The sequence below is a fragment of the Aricia agestis genome, chromosome 21, assembly GCF_905147365.1.
Source record: "Aricia agestis chromosome 21, ilAriAges1.1, whole genome shotgun sequence".
In the NCBI taxonomy this organism is placed as follows: Eukaryota; Metazoa; Arthropoda; class Insecta; order Lepidoptera; family Lycaenidae; genus Aricia; species Aricia agestis.
The window spans coordinates 3,697,776-3,725,286 of NC_056426.1; the positions used below are offsets into that span (position 1 = coordinate 3,697,776).

Here is a 27,511-nt window from a genome sequence, read left to right on the forward strand (position 1 = left end):
CAAAATAAAACAATAGATTCTTAAAAAGTAATCATTATTTTTGTACCATCACAAAAACTGTAATAATCACATAACAGCAGATAATATTTATTAAGTATTTATCATAATATACCTACACATATCAACAATAAGCAACACTCAACTTACAAGTTATTGGAAGACTTGATCTTACTTTTTTAACATTTAAAATTACTGTTTCTTTGGTGGTCTTGCTCCAAATATAACAGATCCCACTCTCACTGTTGTAGCTCCTAGTTCAATCTGTAATCATAAAATCAAAATTCAAAGTCAAAATTGACGACCTGGCTCAGTTGGTGGGCTATTGGTAGCTCAAGCCGGGGGTCGCGGGTTCGAATCCCGCCGACGGAACAAAAGTTTTTCAACGTTTCTAGGTCATGGATGTGTATTAAATATGTATATTGCGTATCATATAATAAAAATCTTAAATATATGTATAAAAGTATTAAATATATTTTCGCCCGAATTGACCAATCGTGCTATTCCAGCGGAATGACAGCGAAGATTTCGAGCACGGTGATTGGTCAATTCGGCACCGCTAAGCTCCGATCCGCTTCAGTGGAAACGCAGCCTTATGCTTGATAAGATTGAAATTTTGTAGGAAATAGCTAAAGAAGTGTGCTTGTAATGTATAGTATTACAAGCATGCATTAAAACACCTAGCTAGATAGTTTATTTATCCCCAAACCTTGAAATGTAGGGACCATACAAAATTTTAAACTGTATTATCATACCTTGCAGCTATTGCAGCTCAGGAACCCATTTTTTTATATAAAAATACAAGACTTAAAAAAATTTGATTCTGTATATGTGGTGTCACAGGTGCTTGCATTGATTTTGTGTTGGATTACAAATACTTACCGCATGTTCATAATCAGTAGACATTCCCATAGATAATTCGACTTTGTTTATATCCAAGTTTAGCTTCTCACATACTTCCTGTCTACATTTGGCCAGGGTCAAAAAGTCTGGGTTAGGGCCCTTGGAGGTATCATAGTCGTACTGGCCAATCGTCATTAACCCTTTGAAGTCCAATTCTGGACAGTTCTTTAGGACATGTTCTACGAGTTTTGTTGTTTCTGGAGGCTCAACACCATTCTTAGCTGAAAGTTAATTTGTTATTTGTTAATTAATTTTTAATTGAAGTGAAATTTAGTAAGTACAAAATATGAGTTTGCGCATTTTCAAATATGTATATATATTTAACTTACTTAGGTTGGGTTGCACCAGAGGCGTGGTTAAAGTTAAAGTTATGGTTATAGTCAAATATGGCGTCCTTTAACTTTAACCTTAACTTTGACCGGAGAAATTGACAGATGACAGCTGGTCCAACAAGGTTATAAATGAATGTGGGCGAGGGCGCTGCTGGTAAAGAACTGTCAAAAATGGCGTTTTTGTATGATGACAGCGTTAGTTCCTTTTTTCGCCACATGCATTTAAAACCTTGTCGAGCTCTATGGTTATGGTTTAATATGGCATCTTGATGGCGTCCATTTTTAACTTTAACCAAAGATTTGACATTTCACATTGTAGTTACAGTTATAGTTAAAGTAAGTTGGTGCAACCCAACCTTACAATAGCTTTTATATTTAACTTACCTTCTTCCAAACTTGTGTTAACTTGTACAAACACCTTCAACTTTTCATTCTCCTTTCTATATTTCACCCACTGCTTATTCAAAGTGTCTGCAATTTTATCAGAATGAATCGTTTGTACCATGAACAGGTTAGGAACTCCTAATAACTTATTTACTTTATTTGTTTGTGCGTGGCCTATGAAATGCCATCTAATGTCCTTGCATTTCTCTAGTATTTCTGGATCATTTGACTTCTCGGCTAGTTCATTAACATAGTTTTCACCGAAATCTCTTTGTCCGGCTTCATAGGCTTCAATGATGAGTTTTGGTGGTTTGATTTTGGATACTGCTATGAGTCTTGGTGTGATTTGTGGCAGTTCCTGAAATAACAATAAAAAAGTTTACCTACTTGTGTTATTTAAATATCTACTTAAACTATAGTAACTTTATTAAAGGTAAAATAGTTTAAGATCCATGAGTAATCTTAAAAGAGTATCAAATATTGCCTACCTTGCTTCTTCTAGCCACAGCATTTTCGATATTCGTCAAAACTGTTTTTAGCCCATACATAATATCGATTTCTTGTTCGCTGGCCGTTGACATAATAGTTGCCCTCTCGCGGTATCTACAACTGTTCGGAGTTAGGAACTGATAATAACAAGATTCACGGTCAATACTATCAGCTATTTATTATCAAAGCTGTTTATAATTCTGTTTTTCAATTTTCACACGAAATTTGTGAACAGCTGACGTCTGACAGAAGGTCGCGCAAAGTTTTATGTCAGATTCATCTTTTTCTTTTGATATTGTCAAAATAACCACAATCATGTATTGCAGTAATGAGGATATTGATATTTATAAAACTAAAGATGTAGGCTATCATCAGTCAGAGTCACGGCCTCACGGCCCACGGATCACCACTCACCAGTCACCAGTTCACCACTGACGGCTGACCTCCATTGACCATTATTCAAGTAGCCAGTAGCCAGGTATGCCACATTTTGATCTTAGCAAAAAAGGTTGATAAGCGATAGATAGGTACGCGTACAGTTTGTATAGTGGAAGTCAGTGGCTGACACTCATAGTCATATTAATACATAATATGCAGGACTGGAGGGTAGCTACTAGCAAGATGAGATGAGAAAAATATTGTGCAATGATGAATCAATGAAGCTGTCCTTTATATTTCAAAGCCGGGTCCGCAGCATAAACATAAAATAAACTTTATGTCACTGTCAAAGAAAAACCATCCTCTGTCAATGTCAGTTACGATTGATTTTTGTTTGTGGTGTTTTGGGTTTTGTGGAAAATTTTATCTTTCTGTTTTTATCCTGATTTACCCAAATCAGAATGATAAATAATTAAAAATCGTGAAGCCCTTTAGCGGTTCAACATGAACGTGTTAGAGAAAGCAGAGAAATCCCTAGAATATTTGAAGAACAGCGTCGATAGTACCTCAAAGTAAATAAGTTACTATTTCTGCATACCTAATTTTTTTTGCGATATTAGTGCTAATGTTGTGTATTTTTTGCAGATATCATGAGCTGCAGGCGGCGGCGAGTGCGCTGGGTCGATGTTCTGGTATATTAGGCAGTCGACATGCTTACGCTAGACACTATGCGAATTTACTTCCTTCTTCCATACCGATATTGCTGAATTTAGCCAGCCATGACAGCGTAAGTACTGCATAAAGCTGTACCAAATCAAACATTTTAAAAATTTGAAAAACGAGCCCTACGAGATCTTCTGTAAACAAAGATACTGATGATACATGGATGTAATGGGCGTGTGCCATACATGCCTTCAAATACGAATTTCAAAATGACTAGTTCAATGTCAAAGCCAGAACATCAAATGTTAAAAAGACCAGACTTTTATGAAACTTGGTTTTCCTTCTGATATGTTATTGTTTTCATATTTACTTGATGATCATATTTTTCATTTCATTGTTGATGATCATATCAGATTCATATGATCTATGATACTTTTAATAATTATAAAATATTCTTCATGTAGGAATAAGATTTCATATAAAGAGTTTTAAAAATTTTTTAACTAATATGTTGTAGGAGCTGTGATGAGAAATAAAATAGGAGTTCTTAATTATAGCCGCTCTTTGGCTTATTGTTAACTATGTCATTTCAGGCGGAGGTACGTCTTCTAGGTGATGAAGCTTTGAACAACTGTGTTGCTGGAGGTCTGGCATTTCATTCCCACAAAATAAATATTATACTACAGAACCAAATTGATTCTACGAAAAATGCAAGGTAAATATTTGTTTTTTAATCTGACTGAAATTTAACTTTGTACTGTGGACAATGATGCAAAAAAAATACAGTCACTTCTTTAAGTTTGGTGCCTGCCTTTGCAGTATGGATCACACATATTTTATTTTGTTTAAGTGAATTAAAATGTATTTTTCTTTGTGTAATTGCAATATTCTAGCCTCTCGTTTTTGTTGTTTTGTACAATTACATTAAGAAATCTTCTTATAAAAACTTTGATTTTTATTTTATGTTCCATTTCTTTCTAGATGGATAAGAGCTGCTTTATCACGAGTATGTCTTGGCGACTGTTGGTTAAGACCAGGAGTTGGAAAGATCCGATCTCAAGCACAGACATTGATTCCAAAACTGAGTCAGATAGTCCGACAGACAAGCGAAACCCAACTCATTGTAGAGGCATTAGAGAACAATTTACCACGAATATTAAATGCACTAGCTGAATATACAACAGATGAGGAAGTATCTGGTAAAATTACTTATTTTTTTATGTAAACGTTGATCCATTGCCACATACTCTTCCACTATTTTACGCATTGTTAGTGCGCAAGTGAAAGAGTTGCAATGGGTCATGGGTCTATAAGTAAACTACATAGGTACTAAGTTTTTGTAACACACTTTAAATCTTTATTGACATAAAAGTATGTAATTTTAAAATCTAAATGATATAATCGTACTAAGTCATGGATTCTAAGGCTAGAATATATAGAACAATCTTCTTTTCAGAACTGTCAAAAAGTCTACTACCCTTTGTTGAGTCTTCCGAGCCAGCGATAAGGAGAGGTGTAGCAAATTGTGTTGCTCATTTATGTTCACACCGAGAGCCACTGCTGACGAATTTACTTGCAAAAGTATATGGTATGTATTTCATTTTATGAAGAAAAGAATACTTCTTAGAGATTTCTACTGTCCCTTAGACAAAAAATTGCTTGATTGTAAGAGACAATACAAAAAAAAAGATGAAAATGTTTTACCAGAAAAACTTTGAACTTCCTTGTCTGAAAAGAAATACGTGGGAGAGCCATGCTTCGGCACGAATGGGCCGGCTCGACCGGATAAATACCACGTTCTCACAGAAAACCGGCGTGAAACAGCGCTTGCGCTGTGTTTCGCCGAGTGAGTGAGTTTACCGGAGGCCCAATCCCTATCCTATTCCCTTCCCTAACCTCAACTATTCCCTTCCCTTCCCTACCCTCCCCTATTACCCTATTCCCTCTTAAAAGGCCGGCAACGCACTTCTGATGCTGCGAGTGTCCATGGGCGACGGAAGTTGCTTTCCATCAGGTGACCCGTTTGCTCGTTTGCCCCCTTATTTCATTAAAAAAAAAATGAGCCTATTCAACAATGTTTTCTGGCAAGCCATGGTATTTATTTTATATCCATAGTAATATATTATGCGACCTCTATATTATGTGTCCCTCTGTCTATCTGTTACCCTTTCACGAAAGTTTTCTGAAAGTTATGGAAATACTTTGAGTCCCTGTTAAAGACATAGGATGCTTTTTATCCCGGAAAAAGGTATGGTTCCCCAAAAACGAATTTTGGCCCAACTTGGTTGCGGGCGTCATCTAGTAAAATATAATTGTAGTAAATACTCTGTATTATTTAAACACCCAATTTTTTTTGCAGATAAATTATGGCCCTTGACTCGCTCAGCTGAAGATGATAGTGCAAAACAAGATGCAGTTGTTTTGGGATGGTTTTCTATTATAAAAGCTATATTCCAAGTCACCGACATTGAGAAATTCCAAGAGAGTGATGTATTTAGCGTGCAAGATTATTTAAAGGTAATGATTAATTAATATTTAACAATGAAAAAAAACATGAAATTAATGTTTTTATTTTTTATTTTAACCACATTTAAAATAAAATTTTCGTTGAATCCTTAAGCAACTACTATTTGCTTTGCAAGTAAAGATACAGCACGGCTAATATAGCCACACTCAACATTTAAGAGTGTGGTAGGTTTATAACATAAGTCAAATGGGATTTTATACGTGGGAGAGCCATGCTTCGGCACGAATGGGCCGGCTCGACCGGATAAATACCACGTTCTCACAGAAAACCGGCGTGAAACAGCGCTTGCGCTGTGTTTCGCCGAGTGAGTGAGTTTACCGGAGGCCCAATCCCCTAACCCCTACCCTATTCCCTTCCCTACCCTCAACTATTCCCTTCCCTTTCTTTCCCTACCCTCCCCTATTACCCTATTCCCTCTTAAAAGGCCGGCAACGCACTTGCAGCTCTTCTGATACTGCGAGTGTCCATGGGCGACGGAAGTTGCTTTCCATCAGGTGACCCGTTTGCTCGTTTGCCCTCTTATTTCATAAAAAAAATAATAATTGTAAAATATACCTTATTACACTTAGAATTTTTTTCGTGCCAATGAAATAGAACGCAAAATTCTGGCAACGCCAATGGCTGTTGTTTCTCCGTTGTGTTCGTCAGAAAGTGCAGTGCGTAAATACACTTTCGCGTGCGTCGTGAGGAGTGGCGAAAAGAATCATGCTACCTTTCCGAAACGTTCAAGTGGTACAGAATCTGATGAAGTCAAGGGTTTCGTACAAAACGAACCTTTATTTAATGCACCTGCAGAGCGGAAGAAATCTGTTAAAATTTAGAAAAATTTAGTATTTTAGTAGCTATAAAAATTTTTAAGTTTAGATTTTCATGTTCGCTTAAATTTATTCTTTTTAGCTATACAAACTCTGCATTGACCACCTTGAAGTGACAACAACGGAACATAACATACAGAACACCATATTGGAATGTCTGTCTGTGTTGCTCGGTCAGGCAAGGGGCGAATATAGAAGAGCACTTCTCGAGAAGAACCCAAGAGTTGTTAGTCTCGACGACAGGAGCGATAAGGGACATAGGAGGAATATGAGTAAGTCTTTAGCTTTTTAACCTTTCAAATACTAGTATGTCACAATCTACACACACACACACGCACGCACGTACGCAAGCACTCACACACACACACACACACACACACACACACACACACACACACACACACACACACACACACACACACACACACACACACACACAAAAATAGGCTAACATCTACTATAGGCATCCGTCTCCTACAGAAAATTATGATTACGATCTCTGCCTCTTTATTAAGTAACTAGCTTTTGTCCGCGGCTTCGCTCACGTTAAAAAGTATAATTATTAATTAGGTATCAAAGTCTCTGACATCTACCTGCATGCCAAATTTCAGCCACATCCGTCCAGTGTTTTGGGCTGTGCATTGATAGATCATTATGTCAGTCAGTCAATTTTGACTTAGTATTTAGATATTATTGTTTATAAAAATGTGTTCACAGTCAAACGTATCAAACGATCCTCTTTTTTGGAAGTCGGTTAAAAATAATCAACTTTTTATTTTCTATAAAATATTTATTATTTTTATAGGTTACTCCAGCGCCATATCGTCCCGCACGGTGGCTAGCGCTCCCCTGGAGTCGCGGGAGCCCGAGATTACGTTCAGCGGAGCCCTGCAGCTGGGAAGCTTGTTGCAGCTCGCCACGCCCAGTTTGAGCGTCGAGGATCTTAATATAGAGGTATTATTATTTGTTACGGCCTGTCCACATCTCCACGTCACGACGTCGTCAACGTGGAACGGTGCGGTAACGTGGCTCGGTACGTCGACGTGACGTGAAAGTTTACGTCAACTTTTAGTTTCTCTCTCTCTCTCTGTCTTTTTTGTTTTTATAACTTCGTTCCATCCGGGTGTCCCTTGACACCTCTCAAGTTTTTAATATTATTATTTCTATAGATTGTAATTTTTGTATATCATTATCATTGCAGACGCCCAGCTCGCCGGCAGAAAGCGACGCCGACATCCGGCCAGACCCCGAGCAGCTGAGTCACGACGTCGCCGAAAAACTGCAAGGCTACGAGAGTGATGTAGTCGATGACGTGGTCGTTAAAGATGGCGGCGTTAAGGTAATAATAATAAAATTGCACATAAAACAAAATACCATCGAAGAAATTGAAGGCAGTTGACGGACTTACGTCAATGAGGGATATTTGGCGCTGTTCGCTACGTACGGTCCGATTCCGATCCGGTGGACGCTGCACCTTTAGTGCGTTTGTGCACTACACGGAATTTTACCGTCCGGCGTTCATAACTTTCACGTTTGCCATATCAAAATGTAAGAAATCGGAACGCTGGACGGTAAAATTCCTTAATTAATTAAGGAATTATTGCTTCGACTCTTGTTACACACTTTATAAATAAAACAAAAACCTGCTCAGGATCTTTCATCCAACCCATTCTTAACTTATTTTCTGCTATACTAATATTGTAAATGCGAAAGTATCTCTGTCTGTCAACAGACAGACAGAGATACTTGAGACATGACTGTCAGTCTGTCTGGCTGTCTGTCTCGCTTTCACGCCAAAACTACCGAACCGATTGTAATGAAATTTTGTATACAGATAGTCTAAAGCCTGAGAAAGGACATATAGGATACTTTTTTTACTGGAAAAAAGGGTTGTAAGGGGGTGAAGATGCGTAAATTTGTTCAAATTAAGTTAGTTCCAAAAGTTCATAATAGATGGCGCCGTGCGTCTCCCACATCGTGCTGACGCTTGCTCAAACGTCTTTCTATAAATGCGCTAAAAGCCTAGTCGCACCTCTGAGTATACTCTTCCAACGGTCATTGAACGAAGGTCACTTACCAAACATCTGGAAATCAGCATTCATTACCCCAGTATATAAAAGTGGTGATAAAACTAATATTAAAAATTATAGACCAATTTCTAAGTTATGCATTTTTTCCAAAATTTTTGAACGCATCGTCTATAACCAGGTTTATTCAGCACTATGCAATTGGTTCATCCCTGAGCAGCATGGTTTCCTGAGAGGACGCTCGACTACTTCGAATCTCCTTCTTACGTACGACTTTGTCAGCTCTTCTATGGATTCAGGCTGCCAGGTTGATATCATCTACACTGACTTCAGTAAGGCCTTCGACCGAATCGATCATCGCATACTCCTTGAAAAGCTCCATCAGGCAGGTATACACGGCAACCTGTTCCGGTGGTTCTCCTCGTATATTAATAACCGCTCTCAGGCTGTGGCACTGAATGGATTCATCTCATCCTGGATGTCCGTCCCATCTGGTGTTCCCCAAGGATCGCTACTCGGGCCACTTCTATTTGCGATATTCCTGAATGATTTGTCGTCCTGCTTTCTCCATTCACATTTTTATCTTTATGCCGACGATACTAAAATAATAAAACGGATCACCTCAAGTATTGATGTTCAATTGTTGCAGGAAGACCTTAATAGATTTTGCGAATATTGCTCTTTTAACAAACTTGACCTCAACGTTTCTAAGTGCTTCGTTGTAAACTTCACTCGCAAACTACTTATTATTAAGCATAATTACATTTTAAACAATCAGGCACTATCACATAGGAATTCGATAAAGGACTTAGGTATAATCGTTGACTCCAAATTGCTTTTCGACGAGCACATTGACTACGCTGTAAAGAAGGCCTCGAAAGCACTTGGCTTTATTATTAGATCCTGCAAAGACTTTAGAGCACTCAAGCCGATCAAAGTTCTTTACTGCTCCTACGTACGCAGTATACTTGAATACTGTTCTGAAGTATGGAACCCTAGCTATCTCACTTACATTTACAGAATCGAATCTATTCAAAAAAAGTTCTTAAGATACTTACAGTATAAATGTGGTGATACCCTTCTCGACTATGAAGTTAGATGTATTAAATATCATTTCCTTCCCTTGCAGTACCGTCGCAAAGTCTCGGATCTTGTATACCTTAGCAAAATTATTAATAATCACGTTGACTCCTCAGAACTACACAACAAAATAACCTACAATGTACCCACCAGATATTTCCGCAATTTTCTTCCTTTCCACATTCCACCCTTTAACACTAATTATCGTCGCAATTCGTTTATTTGTAGGTCTTCTGCCCAGTTTAATGATCTCATTCGTGCTCACCCAAATATAGATGCCTTTACGTTCAAACCATCACACATTAAATTACTGGCAAATAAGGATTTCTTTTCTCCTGAATAACCGATTGATGGCGTATGCATTTGGTATGAAACCAGTTCAGTGACTCATAGGTTATTAATATTAAGTATATTAATTAATTTTTCCTAGCAATTATTAACTTTTATTTTTAACATACTTACTCACTACTGTCATTAAATGTAAAAACTTGTAAATGGCTATTTGTTTCAAACTTAGTCGTTATTGAGATTTGTTTAGCTGTAAGTTTTTCTGTACAAATAAAATAAAATAAAAATAAAAATAAGAGGTGGTATCATCTTACATTCGAGTTTCGTTTTTCTATCGCTATTTCTTTTGCGTTTTTAAATAACTCAGTACTTTATCTATTCAGTGACGTAACCTTAAACCTATCAATGATAAATAGTTTATGGGTAAAGTTGTGTAATTGGGGGGCTAAATAAGCTTTAAAATTTGGCATAAAATATAAAGTTTACTTAATTAAAAAAAAAAAATATTGTGTGCACACTGCACAGCTGTTTTGATTTAAGGGATACCAGGTTTTTTTTATAAAAGCTTTTGACATCAATTATGTTGACATCGCGCGCTATAAACTGAAGTCCACGCGGATGAAGTCGCGGGCAACAAATGGTTTGTTAAAGAATATTATGTTTCAATATTTATTAGCTCCGTGAAGGACGTCCTAAGTTTGGATCTTTTACTATTGCTGCGTTTTTTTTCAGATAAACATAGGCTCATCAGCCGACGAAGACGTACGATTAAAGTACTGCATACGATTGCTCGCGTCAAAGTTTCTTCTCACTGGTAATAAAGGCGGTGTTATATCAAATAGGTAAGTTAATTTATTTCTACCTCCATACTAATAAAATATAATCAGTGAATAACTCACACAAAGTTTCTGTTGTTTTTTGTTAAATGATTTTTCAAAGTGTCAGCATATCTAGAGTCTGGCTAACGAAAGCGTGTCCTGGAGTTTCCTTATAAGTTTTAATATGGCAATATTATTCTTTTGTCAAACACACGTCAAAGTCTATGTTTGTTGTTGTCTTTATTTTGTACTGCTAATTGATTTTCTAAAATAATTTCTCTAATAAGGGTAAAACAATAAGAAGTAACGCGTGAAAGCTGCTACATACTATGATTAGTAAGTTCAAAGAAAAACAAAAGGAGAAAGAAATTGTTTTCCAAGAAAAACAACAATGTTTAGATACGATATCGGGTTTTTTTAGGTTTGACTTTATAATTTTGATCCTCGAGCTGATTTTTAAAAATATTTACGATAATATGGAATTTTTGGACTCTGATTTTGAATATGATTCAAATTAAACATAATTAAATATCAGTATAAATACTTAATTTATGTACACAAATTAATAAATCTGCATACTTTTAACATTGGGTTTAATTTAATATTCAATTATATAACATTTATTCCGAAAGTAAACCGTTTCGAAGTTTCGAGTGAACTAACGTTATTTTTATATAGCTTATAACGTTAGCTCATTCGAAACTTCAAAACGGTTTTCTTTTGGAACAGACTCTACAAATTAATTGTAAACACAAAAATACATAAGTATCAAAACATTTTTCTCCTACTATAGTGATACCATATAAAGATTTTTTGAATTTCCCGCTTTTTCTCAGGTCACGCTTTCGTTAGCCAGACTCTAAATACGCCATAACAATGTTAAGTAGTTGTAGTGCAAAGAGAACAAATTGGGTATTGAAACTCGTCTAAGTAGCGAAAAGCTTCATAATTTTACTGACAATCTTTGGTTATTTGAGAGACACTCAAATAAAGAAATCTGTTCAAATAAACAGCATCTATCTAAATAAAACAAAATAATATCATGTTGATCCTTAAACAATCTGTGTAGTGTGTAATGTAAAGATTTTCGCTTTACGTTTGTTATTGTATTTCAGATGTGTAAAGGTGTCAGTGAAATCTTCAGCCTTAACTTGCATAGCCGCTATAATGCAGCTTTACCCGCAAGCTGCGACATTGTATTTAGACAAGGACGCAGATATGAAGTTCCAGAACTATTCTGGTAAGTCTTTTAACGTATACACACGCGCGTTTGCGTTCACGCACGCATTTTTGCGTTCACGCACGCATTTTTGCGTATATGTTCGCACAGTTGCGTATACGTACGCAAGTCAACGTGTGCGTGCGCTAGACACCAAGAAAAAATATTGTATTGAACAAATAATTAAATAAAAGACAACATTTCATATTGCCTAAGAGTAACTGAACAAATTACGATTATTTGTTTTATACTCAGGGTCATCAGAAGGCACAGATTCAAATCAAGACCACATAAACGAGTTCATCCTGGAAAGGAACATTTGCTACCAAGACTCCATAACGGAATCCCTCAGTCAGGACCTTCTTATCCGAAGTTCAGACAGCCAAGCGCAAATATCTAAAAAAGACAGCAAGTCACTAGAAAAATCTACGGACAGCGAGCTCAAAAGTTCCAAAGATGTACCAAGTAACATATTAGACAGTAAAGCGAATTTAGTAGCCAGTGGTTTCACAGATGGAACAAATGTCAATATGAGTAATAGCAATTTCACTACCAACTCTAACATGACAGCTAGCAATGATCATATGTCAACCGGTTATCCCATGTCAAGTAGCGGAGATGTCCTATCATCGAGCATAGATTTGGACATGAAGTTCGATCATTTTGGAGATTCAACAACAAATTTAGAGTCAGTGAAGTATGAGACGCAGAAAGAGGTGACTCAAGTCGAACAAGAGAAAATGGAAGTTGATGACAGAGAGTTTGAGTTTCAGCACATCTCGGATATATTTGTGTTGCTAGAGTGTTACAGTGATCCCCAAGTAAGGGGTTTGGTGCGTGTATGTATTGGTAACTATTTAGTGTCAGCGTTGGATCTCTCTCATGGTGATTATCATAGATGGAGGAATTATAGTGCGTTGCCCAAAGACGTGAGTGACAATATCAGTACGGAGAGGTTATTGGAGATACTTTTGAAGGTAAGATTTATTTTGTTCCGTTAAGAGCGATTAAATGACGACAGCAACTGTTGCTTTCAGCCACATAATCTGTATGACAATGGCAGGAGCGACTGAATGTGTTATGAGGAACAGTTATCTATCAAGTTATATTTAACAATATGGCGGCGTTAGTTCCAATTTTAGCCGCTCGCTAATATCTTTCTAAATTATTGTCTTGATTATTTTTTTAGGGTCTAACCGACGAAATCCATTCGACTGTGAACCACACACTGTCATCGCTCACACAAGTGGCCGTATCGTTATGTAACAGCGTACATTGCCCACTGTTAGCCAATATACTGAACGCACTAGTAGCGGTACAGAACAACACATATTGGTTGTGCAGGGTGAACCTAGCTAAGTTGTATGAGAAACTGCCGTATCAGAGGTAAGTTGATTATGATGTTAAACCTTTGCATCCGCATTCGTAACTACGTTCGTAACCATCTCCATGACCGTATTTGCATCGGTATCCGTAACCCTGTCTGCATCTGCGTCCGTACTCAACCGTATTTGCAACTGCATCCGCATCCGCATCTGTGTCCGTAACGTTTCTGCATCTACATCCGTATCCATAACCGTGTCATGCATCAGCTTTCAGATCTGTATTCATATGTTTGGTTATTCTTTTAAATATTAATTCGTTATACATAATATTTTTAGGTTGTTCATGCTACATCCCGGCTATAAGGCTCGGAGTAAGCTCATCATGGACACGCTGTATGGCCTTTTGAAAGATAAAGACCAGAGAGTGAGGACTGCCGCAGCTCAGGCTATTGCTAGGTAAGATTTTGTATACTCAGTTTTACACAACACCATCCAAACACTCTAATATTAATCTAAATGCACAGTAAGCGCGACGGCTAAAACGTAAAATGCTCCAAAACATGCGGTACCGCATATTGCAGAAGATAACAAGAAAGCTATAAAATATCTTATTGCCTATATGTCTGCGCAACACACAACAGCATACATTTATATTTTATACTAAAGCCTATAGGTATATCATTTGGTGATGTAGAACTCTTATCGTTATTCTAGTATAGTACCCAAAATCTACCCTTCACCAAGAGCAACAGCTACAACTATGATGGCTCAGCTTGCTGCAGCACACAGCAAGCTATTCCAGTTCAACACGAACAAAACAGCACTAAATCTAGTCCGAGAGATATACTTCTACAACGATCTACCCGAACAACTCAAAGTTGGGGACATGGCTAATGATGTCGAAAGCCTTAGTGTGGTCATTGGAGATTTGATGACAAGACTCATGGCTTCTAATAGCAAAAATTATTTGGTGAGTGCCTTTAGCATTATTCACATGTTATTTGACTTCTAAATTGATTTTAATTTCATGTTAAGTAAATTTTGAGCTTATACGAGCATTCAAAATAGGAAGTACCACAGGGTACCGTTTTAAGACCATTTTCTTTTATGTTAAACATTAATGTATGTTTTAAGACCATTTTCTTTTATGTTAAACATTAATAATGAATGTATTGTATTTTTTAATGAAAATTCTTTTAGCAAGGTCTACTCGAGACTCTGCAAGCTATATGTCGGCGATGGTCGCCATGGAAACACATAGAGGCGTATTCTGGCCACGGTATACTGAACTATTGCTTACATCATTTGGAGAATTGCAACGGAAATGTGATGGCACGGACTATGTTATTGGATATCGCGCGGCTCGTTTATCCAGGTAATATAATAATATATACTTCCTTATTTACGCGGCTGAAGCTGCACGGAATGCCTTATTTGAAGGTAAAGGGTATTTGGGGATAAAAGAATCTTTAAGCTCAAAAAGCTTTATAAGGATGAAGCTTTTTGAGTTTAAAGATTCTTATAGTCTATTCATACTGTGAAAATTTGCCGACGCAATGGCGCGTTCTTACCAATGTTTTAACAAATTGAATGTGGACAAGACCTAACAGGATAACGGTTATGGTCATTGTGATAATAATATTCATAAAGCAAATAAAATAGCTATTCATACCTTACACCAATTTTATGAACTTTGCGTTTTAATGTGTTGGTAATTCTAGCAAGCGTTTGCCTCTTACGATATTTATTGTTTTACTATTTCAGTATCAATACACAATATAATGCATAACAAGACAAATCGTGATATCTTCGAACGTGACAACCCTGAAAGTGAGAAATGGCATTATCTAGATAACGCCGAGGTGGCAGCCCTGTCTGAGAAGTTCTTTCAAGTTACCCTGAAGATGATGAACTTGCTTGTGCATTTGATAGAGGAAATCAATCCTAATGTCCATATAAATAAGAGCAGTATTGCGTTGCCTGGTAGTCCAGTCAGGAAAAAGACTCAAGGTATGTGTTATAACTTATAATATGCCTTGTGCAACATGTTGAATTTTTGTCCGAATGTTTACTGTATAATGTATATCAGACGTGGGAGAGCCATGCTTCGACACGAATGGGCCGGCTCGACCGGAGAAATACCACGTTCTCACAGAAAACCGGCGTGAAACAGCGCTTGCGCTGTGTTTTGCCGAGTGAGTTTACCGGAGGCCCAATCCCCTACCCTATTCCCTTCCCTATCCTCGCCTATTCCCTACCCTTCCCATCCCTACCCTCCCCTATTACCCTATTCCCTCATAAGTTGATAGAAAAATGCTATGCAATAGCTTTGCCGCGGCAGTCCACACGTATTTTTTATTCGATGTTATGATTTTCACCAACAGATACATCACAAAGGAAGAGTAACACAACCGAAGATGAGAAAACTCTAAAGAAACGCGCCTCAGCCCCCGCTAATACGTTACGAGCTAACTTTGCTGGACATTTCTACCGGGAACCCTTCTATATGAAGCTGTATGACAGCTTGAGAGCTACTTATTCTAATCATAAGGTAATTTGGACTTGAGACTACATTATAGGGTGTAAGAAAACAAAGTAATAATACTTTAGGCCCTTTATACGAGACGCCCTTTAGACGACCTCTGTGGCTCAGTGGTGAGCGCGTTGGTAGCTCAAGCCGGGGGTCGCCGGTTCGAATCCCGCCGACGGAACAAAAAGTTTTTCATAGTTCCTGGGTCATGGATGTGTATTAAATATGTGTATCATATAATAAAAATCTTAAATATATGTATAGTATAAAAAGTATTAAATATATATCCGTTGTCTGGTACCTGTAACACAAGTCCTTCAGGTACTTACCACGGGGCCAGACTGACGTGGTGTGAAGCGTCGATAGATATTATATTATTATATTATTATTATTATACACACCCTAAAGTTTAGGGTGTGTATAATGGTCACAGCACACATATCAACTCGGAAAGGGATCGGCACCGTATCGCCTCGAGCCGTTCAATATTGTTTGTATGAAACTCCCTACTGCAACGCACACTAAGCGGAACCGTAACGTAATCGCCTCGCCTCGGAACAGGCTCCGAACCGGGATGCGAAGCGTGGTCAACTAGCTTACGGCTCGTCGTCCCCGCGCTTACGGCTCGTCGTCCCCGTGTTTACGTCTCTCCGTACTCCAGCTTACGTTTCTTCGTCCACCCTTGCCCCCTTCCCCGAGCCGTAAGCGAGGCGTCGCCTGGCCGCAGCCGAGTTGACGTGCAGGCGCTACTGATACGCTTTGGTTACGTGCATACGTTAGGTTGACGCCTGGTTGACGACTAGGCGAAAGGCGATACGGTGATGATGTGACCCTAAGTCTCCTGTATTGAGTTCACTGTGAAAGTAGCAGCGCTGAACAAGCGATTTTATTGGTGATTTGTATGGGTAAGCGTAATGAATTTTTCCATACAAAAGGAAAAAAAGTTACTCTTTCAGCGCTGCTATTTCACAGCGAACTCAGGGGTCGTACCACGAAACCGTTTTGAGACTCAAACAATCGTACGAGAATGCCGCGCCCTACTTTAACAAACGTAAAATGACGTTGTTAGAATAGGACGCGGCATTCTCATTCGATTGTTACGCCTGTTTTCACCAACCGCCTCCTAACGCTAAGTGGTCCCCTAGCGGCCATTAAAAGTACATATCTTTCAAGATTTCACGAATTTTTGTGTGTCACGTTCGTCCTTAGCTCGTAAGAACTTTTGCAAAACATTACTTTTTTTTTAAATGTGTTTGTTTTAAGAGATATTTGACCCGCAAAGATCGCTAGGGAACACTTAGCGTTAGGAGACCGTTGGTGAAAACAGGCATTACTCATTAGAGTCTCAAAACGGTTTCGTAGTCGGCCTACTATATAGGAGATCCATACACAGTATTATCGCTTAGATTTGTGTGTAACAAATTGTATAGTTGACGATATTTTTTTATGTTTTATTCGCTGCATTTATTTTACAGATTAATTTAGATCCAAAAAGCAGTATATTCTACAAGTTTCTGTCAACTACACTCAACTGTTTGGCTATCCAACTCGAAATGGCCACAGTCGAAGAATATGGCCATGTCACTGAAGAAATACTGTATTATCTAAAAGCCATAATGTCATTCTGTCCAGAGTTAACAGTAAATTGCATTACCCAACTGCTGAAATGTCTATTCGGAACGAGCATGATAAACCAATATTCAGACTATATGAGCATAGCGGACCCTACCCCGAAGAAATCCAAATCTAACTTATTTGAAGATGTGATGCTGATAAACCAGTTTAAGAGTGATGATGATGATGATAAGAATTTACTCATGATGATGGAGAATTTTGCAAGAAACAGAACAGATAGAAAGTGGGGTACGAACAAAGAGGAGTTGGGACGGTATATAAGATTGTTTGAGCCTGTAGTTATACAGTCTTTGAAGGTAAGTCATTCCTTTTCTTTCTATTTTAATTTGCAATCAGTCTCTTGACTATAAGCAAATGTGTTGTGTCATGGTTTGTTCCATTCCTTTAAAAAAAATGACACCAGATCTGAAAATTACAGTAATAAAACAGAACTTCCACTTATTAAAAGTTGGACATACTCATACGTGGGAGAGCCATGCTTCGGCACGAATGGGCCGGCTCGACCGGAGAAATACCACGTTCTCACAGAAAACCGGCGTGAAACAGCGCTTGCGCTGTGTTTCGCCGAGTGAGTGAGTTTACCGGAGGCCCAATCCCCTACCCCATTTCCTTCCCTGTTACCCTATTCCCTCTTAAAAGGCCAGCAACGCACTTGCATCTCTTCTGATGCTGCGAGTGTCCATGGGCGACGGAAGTTGCTTTCCATCAGGTGACCCGTTTGCTCGTTTGCCCCCTTATTTCATAAAAAAAAAACTGAATATTACGCAAAGATCGGCGCAGAGGGCGCTACTAGCGCATACAGTAAAAAGTCCGACCAAAATACGACATATTACACGCGTCATATCAGTATACAGGGTGCAATTAAACCTTCCTGCCAAATTTTGATATATTAATCCTTGTTAAAAATAAAAATACACGTATTTTTTCTTTTATAATCACTCAGTACTAAAATGTTGAGAAATAGCTTCCAAAAGTTATCCTAAAAAACACTACAATTAATGGACACTACGCGTCGTCCGCGCGCGCCTAACCTCGCGTCACCCCTGCTCATAACCAGCGCCGAGAGTGACCGTTCTGCAACAATTTTAAATGGGATAAAATATATTATTTAAAAAATAATAACATCCATTTTTTTGTTGAATGGGCTCTTAATGATACTTAATCCCTGGAAAAAAATTGGCAGGAAGGTTTAATTGCACCCTGTATTGACAAAAATGTTGTCAAACGTCAAATAAAACTTTTTGTTTATTGTCTGTGCTAGCTCTTTGTCCTATTTACTCGCAGACGAGAAAATTATACTTAGATTGTTCAAAATATTTCTATCTATCCCGTTACTGGACTTCATAAGTAATTACATTAAATTTTCTTTATCATTGTCCCTTCTGTTTCTTTCAGAGCTATACATTCCAAAACGACATACCACTCCAAGTGAGCGTCCTACGTCTGCTGTGTCAGCTACTGTCGCTGAGAGTGAACTACTGTATGCTGGACAGCGACCAGGTGTTCATAGGGTACCTGCTGCGGCAGCTGGAGCTGGTGGAGCAGCATGAGATACCGTGAGTGGACTGGTAGACCCTGAGTAGACCGATAGACAGTGAGTAGACTAGTAGACCACTCCAAGTGAGCGTCCTACGTCTGCTGTGTCTGTCACTGAGAGTGAACTACTGTATGCTGGACAGCGACCATGAGTTAATCGGTTGATGACCGAGTTAGAATGTGGAGCTAAGCTTATAATATCATAAATGCGAAATTGGTTCTGTCTGTCTGTTACCTCTTCATGCCTAAACCACAGAACCGATTTTGATGGACGTAGGATACATTTTGTCCCGGAAAGATGTACGTTTCCTACGCCATAAAGGAATTTTGGCACAATAAAGTTGGCTAGCAAAGTCTAATCAACAAACAATTTTGTGTTGGTCGTGTCCATGGCAGTCATTAAGTCATGTAATATTTTTAGTCAACTCATATTACGTTACATTATCATATTACATGCTGACCGTTGGGCAAAGGTCACCATAGAGTGGGCACCAGAACTACCAGAGGACGGACGACGCAACCGTGGACGGCCTCGAAAAAGATGGCGAGATAAACTGGATGCCTACAAACCAGGCTGGCCTGCGGTGACGTTAGAACGAGACAGGTGGAAGACCTTGGGGGAGGCCTTTGCCCAGCAGTGGGATAGTATAGGCTCGTAAAAAAAATACGATGTTTGTTGTTTCAGTAACTGCTGTGATCTAGTGAACGGAATTCTGCTATTTCTTGTCCAGTTGTCTTCCTCCAAACATCACACGAAACAAATTATTGAGTTGCCTAAAGTAAGTAAAAAGTTGACCTTAGATGTTGTAAGATAGGTCTTAAATAAAAAAGATTGAATCTTGACTTAAGGAATACTTTTTAGAAAAGTTTGACGCTATTTACTTTACTCAGAGTTCAGTGTAATGCAATATTTCTTATGGAAATATAGAATTTGAAAGTATAAAAAGTGTTACATACACACCCTAAACTGGCCTAAAGTATTAATTATTATTATTATCAATAAACAAATCTGTTGCAGCCTGCACATAAGTGTACGAATATGATTGCTAAAGTTTGTCTATCTGTTTTACGATGACAATTTGTCTGTCTTTTACAGTTGCTACAACTTTGCGACGGCTTGCTAGCGGCCGGCGCGTTAGATGAGTGCATAGCGGGGTTGCAACCGGTCGCTGTCAAAGTATTCAGTAATATGGGTGGTGAGTTCCCCAATATTGCCCGACTAGAATGTCACACGTGTGACTTTAGGGGAGGGGGCCAGGCCCCCCTCATTGTTTATTTCCAAACCAACTAGCAACAGACTAGTTATAGCCACGATTAAACTACCATGGTCTTAACCAGACCAGTAGCTTAGACCCTTTCAAAAAAAAAAAAAAAAAAGGGTGGTGAGTGTTTGTTTATGGTCCGTCTACACTCAGAGTAATGAATGAATGAAATATTATTCTTTATCGTGCACACATAAAAAGTTACAAATAATGGAATACAGAAATAGACATTACGAAGTTATAAATTTAACTTTTATTTTACCGTGAATAAGTCTCCTTTTAAATTGGTAGCATTAGTAATTTTGGACTCCAAAGCTGGGACAATCTTATAAAACAACCAAGCCCATAGGATTTTATGGGCTTGGTTGTTTTTTTGTTAAATATGCTGTAAAAAGACACGGCAAAAAATGTTGAAATTTTAGTAGCTACCTGAAGGCTGAGCATGAATTGTGTTTGTTTTCACACAGGTACCAGTGTCCTCGGCAAAGCACAACAGACCGAGGCGCAGGCGACACGAGAAGTCCTATTCTATATGCTGCAGAAGACTATGCACCAACCTAAGGTAAAATTACAACCTCATTCTGATTCCAAAATGCTGCTAATTTAATTTTGTGTTTTTTTTAATCTTTATTTTATAAAGGCCATACATCATTAAGATTAAGCCGGCCTTAACAAAAATTTAACAAATTAATTTAGGCGACATACATAACATTATTATCTAATTCTCTTAAATATAGGGAATGTATAACAAAACTTATTAACCTATCACTATGTTCAGCTTTGAAATCCGAACTTACAATATTATGTATAAAAAAATAAAAATCTAATTTGCTACATTTGGAGTCCACAATAAATTCGTTTCTGAGGGATTCGTTCCTATCACACTCCAAAAGAACATGATATAAATCCTCATAACGATCACATACTACACAATTTGGGCTGGAATTTTTGCCAATTAAGAAAAGAAAATTATTAAGAGGAATGTGATTGGATCGAATTCTAAAACAAACTGAGATATCTCTCTTATTAAGCTTGACATCAGAAAACCAGGGTTTTTTGGGAGGTTTACTAACTATGGTTCTATACCAAATGCCAGAAGTTAATGACTTTTGTGGAAAGTGCTGATTCCATTCATTATAACAATTCTCCTTAATTGACTTAACATAATCCTTGAAATATGAGATCACATTGCACAAAGAACCCTCGGTACGTGCTGCATTTGCTAAAGAGTCAACTGTCTCATTGCCACTAATTCCAACATGGGATGGTACCCACTGTAATTGGACATTAACCCCATTACGTATTAAACGATAAATACATTCAATAATGAGGAAAGCCTCGCTTCTGGCTAAGTTACCCCTACCGCAAGAGATCAGATGGTGAAGACCACTTTGAGAGTCTGTTACGATGACAACGTTTTGGTAGTCGGTTCCCTCTATATAAGTTAGTGCTTTTAATATTGCTATTAACTCAATGCTCACGATAGGAATATCCGGGTTATCAATCAAAAATTGGGATTTAAATTTACGCCGTGAATCATAAAATGCACACCCTCCAGAATTTGTAGATTTTGATCCATCTGTAGCTCTACCATGAGTTTAAAGCTATAGTATTTTTCGATACTCGATACCGACTACCGTAAATTTTTAGTATGGCAAATTTTACAGCGCCTCCGGCGGTTACTTGCGGCCTAAAATCGCCATACTAAATATTTACGTAGTCGGTATCGAGTATCGATAAATACTACAGCTTTAAACTCATGGTAGAGCCACTGTGTAGATGTGGACATAATCAAAATAACCAGTAGCAAGTAATTCTTCACTAAGTACTTTCAGTTCATGAGAGGATGCACTTTCCTTACATATATTATGACGTTCCATAGTTGCAGGTATAGCAGTGTGACATATATCTTCAATCGGTTTCTCAAATGAATGTAAAGGTATAATAAATGTAGGCCAGAGATTGAACTGAGAAATATTAATATCTTTAAGGTATTTGTAGCTGTTAAACATATAAAAATAATCGTGCTTATTCCAATAACGTTTACCTAGTTGAAGAATGCTTTAAAATTTTAAAATATTATTAAGTAAGCGATCACTGTTACGAGAGAAAATTTTGAGAAAGAACTTATCTGATAAAAATTTACGCCTTATATTTAAAGGGGGGGGGGGGGCGCAAAGTTCACTCTCCATTATTTGAATCGGAGTAGTTTTAATGAAACTGCCACAGAGTCTAAGCGATTGATTTTGGATATAATCCAACTTTTTAAGGACATTTGGACTAGCATTAGCAAAAACAGCACATCCGTAATCCAGTCTACTCCTTATTAAACTAATATACACTCTTCTTAATTGTAAGGGATGGACACCCCATTTATAACCGCTGATACAACTTAGTATATTTATAAATTTTGAACATTTTTGGTAGGTTTCGTTCACATGTTTGTTCCAGTTTAACCTGTAATCAAACCATACGCCTAAAAATTTAACAAATTTTACTAATTCTAAAGAGGTATCATTTAATTTAATTTCAACATTAGGAATAGTACATCGCAAACAAATCGTCATAATCACGTTTCCTTGTTGGAACATTGCTCGCCGAATAAACGCCGATAACATATTGAAGTTTAGATTGGTTAAGAATTTCTATACACAGAATATCTAAATTGTTACCTGACAGTGATAAGTCGATCGCCCTAGCTGATAAGCAGTTATGTACGAGAATGAGTAAGCCCCCAAAACCATCTTCTCGGTCCTTTATAAAGCAATAATATCCAGAAATGTTTATTGACTCTTCCTGTGAAAGCCAAGTTTCAGAACAAACACAAATATGTACACTTTCTTTTGCCAAAAATGATTCTAAATCAAGTCTTTTTGGAATAATACTTCGACAGTTCCATTGAATGAGTTTTAGATACATAAAAGTTATTAAATAATACTAAGTTTTTTAATTATTCTCGATATCCGATTTTTAACTTTACGCGATGAAATAATAGGTGTTATATCTTTAAGCATTTTAGTCAATTCAAGTCTTCAGTGTAACTCTGGCTGATCTCTATAATATTTTCTTTTCCATAAGTCTCATCTAAAAAGTTGGTAAATTCGATAATAGACATAGGGTAATCACTTTCTTCTATAATATTTTTAATCTCGTCCAGTTCCGATGCTTGTAAATCTGTTGTAGGTGTCCTTTTTTGTTTTTTGACGCCTTTTTTATTCTTTTTAGCTGAAAAAGTAGTTACAGAGCAATCTGTTAAGGCTTCACTCGATTCCGCATCACTTTTCGAATTGTCTTCTGAATCAGAGGATTCTGCAGGCAAAATAATACTTTGTGATGATTCAGTTGTAGGAGGATGCGGTCTTTTGAAGGTGGCGAGGGGTACAAAATCCGTATTGACGGTATTTAAAATAGAATCGCGACTGGCGGTTATTATATTCGCTGGTGTTATGTTTTCAGGGCATTTATTTGCAATATGACCCTCTTTTTGCAGATAAAACAGGTCATAGTATCATTGGAGGTGTAAACCCAGTACGTACTGCCATCAAAATCCACTTGTACACGATCGGGAACCTTTTTCAAATCTTCCGGCGATATGTAGGCTTGACGCCGAAAGCTTAAAATGTGGTTAAAACCGGGATCATTAATACCAGCCTTAACAAAACTGACAGGAGTGGCCAGATTTATTCCTAATTCCGATAGCTTATTCTCTAGTACTATATGCGGGATGATCGGGCAAACGTTGGAAAAAATGATTCGTTTGTTTCTTGTTATAAGCGGCCGAATGGGTATTTTGTTGTTAATAACTATACACTGGTATTTATCGACCAGTTCGTCGGCAAGAGCTTTTGTTGATACGAAAACACAAATTCTGTTGTTAGACATTCTGCTTAAAAATCTTATCTGTGTGGACTCGATTACTTTACTAAGGGCGTAGGCGTAGGCCGTCCTTAAGTGGGGTGTCATCAATAGCATCGATAACAACAGCTTGCTCCTTAGTGGGAAAAACAATGGCTTGGGTAACGGAGGAGTAACTTAGTTGAGGTTCCATCGTTCCCGTAGTCAGAAACGACGGAGGTATTAAAGATTATAGACAACCCGATGCCTCGCGCAAGCGCGGGCGCCTTTCACTCGGATAGGTACTCGCTAATTACACGTAGTCGATATAATGCGCGTACGTGCACACCTTACGGCACACAGATAACGACTGTTAATTTTGTGTTAAGATAGATTAATGTGTCTGAAGCTAATGTATATGTCGCAGCCAACTGGTTTAAATAGACGTTCAATCAAACAGCTAGCCCTTTGACTGAATAACGTCATTCAATCACACGTCTAGGTTTTTAATTGAATATTTGAGTTGCTCAAAACGTTCAACACTACAGCTGATTCAAAAGCCGCCGTTTTATTGAATTAGTTCAGCGCTCACCACCGCGGCGCTAGGTGCATTTTGTTTACAATATGGCGTCAACCGACCGGTGTTTTGTGAAGATATTTTTCGTAAATATACGTTATATGTAATATTTTATACTTAGCTACTCCCTGCTACCCGGTATGCGTGACAGACGAGGGGATATCCTATGAAATAAAAAAAATGTATTCTAAACTCAAATTCTTGATTTAAGAGTTTCGTTGAGCAATCAAAACTCGTATAACGTTGGTCTGACATACATACTAAAATTAAAAAAATCGAAAATGTGTCCGTCTGTCTGTCTGTTGCATCTTCATGCCCAAACAGCTGTACCGGTTTTGCTAAAATTTGTACTGTCCCCACCCTGTCACAATTTCTTTCCACTGCCTCCTTAGCGTCAAATGCCAATAGACTATCATTCCAATTTTGATTTCAGGTTGTATTGTCCCCACACTGTCAGTTCTTCCCTATGCCTTCTTAACGCTAATAGACTATGGTTGGGTTGCACCAACTAACTTTAACTATAACTTTAAGTACAATGCAAAATGTCAAATCTTTGGTTAAAATTAAAAATGGACGCCATCAAGACGCCATATTTAACCATAACCATAGAGCTCGACAAGGTTTTAAATGCACGTGGCGAAAAAGGAACTAACGCTGTCATCATACAAGAACGCCATTTTTGACAGTTCTCCTTTGCCAGCAGCGCCCCCGCCTACGTTCATATATAACCTTGTTGGACCAGCTGTCATCTGTCAATTTCTCCGGTCAAAGTCAAGGTTAAAGTTAAAGCTAACTATAACCATAACTTTAACCTTAACTTTAACCACGCCTCTGGTGCAACCCACCCTATATCTTCCACTTCTATTCCAGGTTTTAGAGCTCATCTCATCCGTTCTCTCACTCACTCGCGACCAACCGGAAAGCCACTACCGCTGGTCGGAGTTGGCAGCGGATACTCTTCTCAATCTGCTCAGCGAGAGAAGTCTACTGCTTGAGAAGAGAGAGGCAGTAGAGGCGTTGGAGACGCTACTAGACGTGTTGTACCGAGATGTGCTTCTAGAACAATCTAGAGTGGAGATTCTACTGAAGATACTGTTTAAGGCACCTCCGGATCAGGTAAAATTTGTTGGGATGTTTGCAGGTTTGCTGCTTTAAAAACTGCTGGATGTAGTTTCAAAACCATAGTAATATTATAAATAAAAGTTTTTTGGGATGTTTGCTGCTTTAAAAGTGCTGGATGGATTTCAAATCCATCCATACTAATATTATGAATGCGAAATTGTGTCTGTCTGTTACCTCTTCACGCCCAAACCGCTGAACCGATTTTGCTGAAATTTTGTATGGAGATATTTTGAGTCCCGGGTAAAGACATAGGATACTGTTTATCCCGGAAAAGTGTATGGTTCCCGCGCGATAAACGAATTTTGATGCGATTCGTTGTATGTCCTTGTTTGATAAGTGATAAGTAAGAAAAAACGCTTTTATAATGTCTGTGTGGATCTTTTTTGTAATAATAAAGTAGGCTCTGTAATTAAATATCTCATTCCTGTTAAATTTTTACATATTTTTAACTTTGGTTCTTTGTTTCAGGCAACTACACCGAAAAAACTGAAAATTCGTTACCTCATCATAATAATGGTGCTTCTCAGAAAAGTTCTGATATACGTACCAGAAACCGAGATACTACTGTCGATTAACTACTTGAAATCGACGTGTATAGCGCCGGAATCGATTTTCTTCAACGTCAAACCGAATGTAGATCCTTTGAATGTCCAAAATGTCAACGAGAACTGCGCAAATCTCTCGCCAGATGTCATTTTGGTGCGATTTTTGTTCAAGACATTGACGTATGCGATTCTTGAGATGGACGACTTTCAGACGAATCTCGACCTTGTGGATAGCGAGTATAAGGAGCAGAATAGGTTGATTTATTCGGTGTGCGTGAATATTATAGTGCAAGTTAAGCATATGCTACATTTGACAGGTGAGCTTTTTACACAATATTTACATACAAATTATATGTATGCATAAATTCATCAGATTGTATGTATTTACCGTATTATGTCTCGGATGTCTCTACACAAGCATCGTATGTTTAAAAATATCTTTGCCCTAAAGTGTTTGTTTTTTCAAGATGGCTGCCTCTTCCCACTCACCGCCATGATGGCTCGCACCATTCTCCACAACGAGCAGGACGGCCTCAACACCGGCCTATACAGCCCCGACGAGAACTTCCCCCTGGACGCGCTCAACCTCGTCTGCCTGAAGTGTGCTCATCGGGCGCCGCTGCTGACGGTGCATTGGTCGCATCTACTGATACGGTAACTGTCAACGAGTATAAACACCAAACGCAAACACTTAAGGCGGTCACCAAGCTCAAATTTAAACATCAAGCACAAGTTACACCAAACGAGAACACCAATCACTAAACTGAACGAAAGAGAACTTCAAGCAATAACCATACGGTGCGTTTCTTGCATCAATGTGCATTGTCCTAACCAGACTTGGAAATAACATGTGTCCAAGGCGGGAATCGAACCCACGACCTCCGAGTCAAGAGCTCTAAACCACTACGGACGGTAGCGTTAATGTAATGAACAATGTGTGTTTGTTTGTCCACAGACTAAACCTCCTGTCCCACAAGTATTGGCACAAGTTGGTCGGCTTCGTCCGCGGTGTTCCGCTCAACGCGAGCGGGGACTCCGCGCTGCTAAGAGCTGACTTGCTACAGTCGGCGTGCGTGCTGGCGTATTGTGAATACTTTGTGAGTTATACTTTAAATGTTACTACTAAATGACGCCCGCAACGGAGTTGCGCCAAAATGCGTTTATCACGTGGGAACCGTACATTTTTCCGGAATGAAAAGTATCCAATGTACTTTCCTTGGATTCA

General features: G+C 38.2%; 2 protein-coding genes across 2 annotated transcripts in view; one reads left to right on the forward strand and one right to left on the reverse strand.

Moving 5' to 3' along the window:
• Positions 1-187: 187 nt before the first annotated feature.
• Positions 188-2,345, reverse strand: LOC121737596 (pyridoxal phosphate homeostasis protein). The gene is made up of 4 exons (XM_042129254.1): positions 2,105-2,345; positions 1,617-1,974; positions 880-1,121; positions 188-261 (listed from the first exon to the last, which is right to left on the reverse strand). Exons 1-4 carry the CDS (start codon positions 2,195-2,197, stop codon positions 190-192), a joined length of 765 nt encoding a protein of 254 aa, XP_041985188.1. The 5' UTR covers positions 2,198-2,345; the 3' UTR covers positions 188-189.
• A 542-nt stretch (positions 2,346-2,887) lies between these two features.
• Positions 2,888-27,511, forward strand: part of LOC121737580 (huntingtin-like) — a 52,220-nt gene continuing 27,596 nt past the window's right edge. Inside the window, exons 1-27 of the mRNA XM_042129237.1 lie at positions 2,888-3,055; positions 3,129-3,270; positions 3,740-3,861; positions 4,128-4,345; positions 4,603-4,734; positions 5,506-5,663; positions 6,571-6,760; positions 7,294-7,442; positions 7,690-7,827; positions 10,616-10,725; positions 11,817-11,941; positions 12,176-12,897; positions 13,110-13,306; positions 13,582-13,701; positions 13,960-14,215; positions 14,446-14,620; positions 15,010-15,255; positions 15,630-15,796; positions 17,251-17,706; positions 18,806-18,966; positions 19,632-19,725; positions 20,043-20,142; positions 20,676-20,770; positions 25,490-25,735; positions 26,210-26,603; positions 26,754-26,940; positions 27,242-27,383. Of these exons, the coding sequence (XP_041985171.1) occupies positions 2,988-3,055; positions 3,129-3,270; positions 3,740-3,861; positions 4,128-4,345; positions 4,603-4,734; positions 5,506-5,663; positions 6,571-6,760; positions 7,294-7,442; positions 7,690-7,827; positions 10,616-10,725; positions 11,817-11,941; positions 12,176-12,897; positions 13,110-13,306; positions 13,582-13,701; positions 13,960-14,215; positions 14,446-14,620; positions 15,010-15,255; positions 15,630-15,796; positions 17,251-17,706; positions 18,806-18,966; positions 19,632-19,725; positions 20,043-20,142; positions 20,676-20,770; positions 25,490-25,735; positions 26,210-26,603; positions 26,754-26,940; positions 27,242-27,383 (5,310 nt within the window). The 5' untranslated portion in view covers positions 2,888-2,987. The remainder of the gene's footprint in view (positions 3,056-3,128; positions 3,271-3,739; positions 3,862-4,127; positions 4,346-4,602; positions 4,735-5,505; positions 5,664-6,570; positions 6,761-7,293; positions 7,443-7,689; positions 7,828-10,615; positions 10,726-11,816; positions 11,942-12,175; positions 12,898-13,109; positions 13,307-13,581; positions 13,702-13,959; positions 14,216-14,445; positions 14,621-15,009; positions 15,256-15,629; positions 15,797-17,250; positions 17,707-18,805; positions 18,967-19,631; positions 19,726-20,042; positions 20,143-20,675; positions 20,771-25,489; positions 25,736-26,209; positions 26,604-26,753; positions 26,941-27,241; positions 27,384-27,511) is intronic.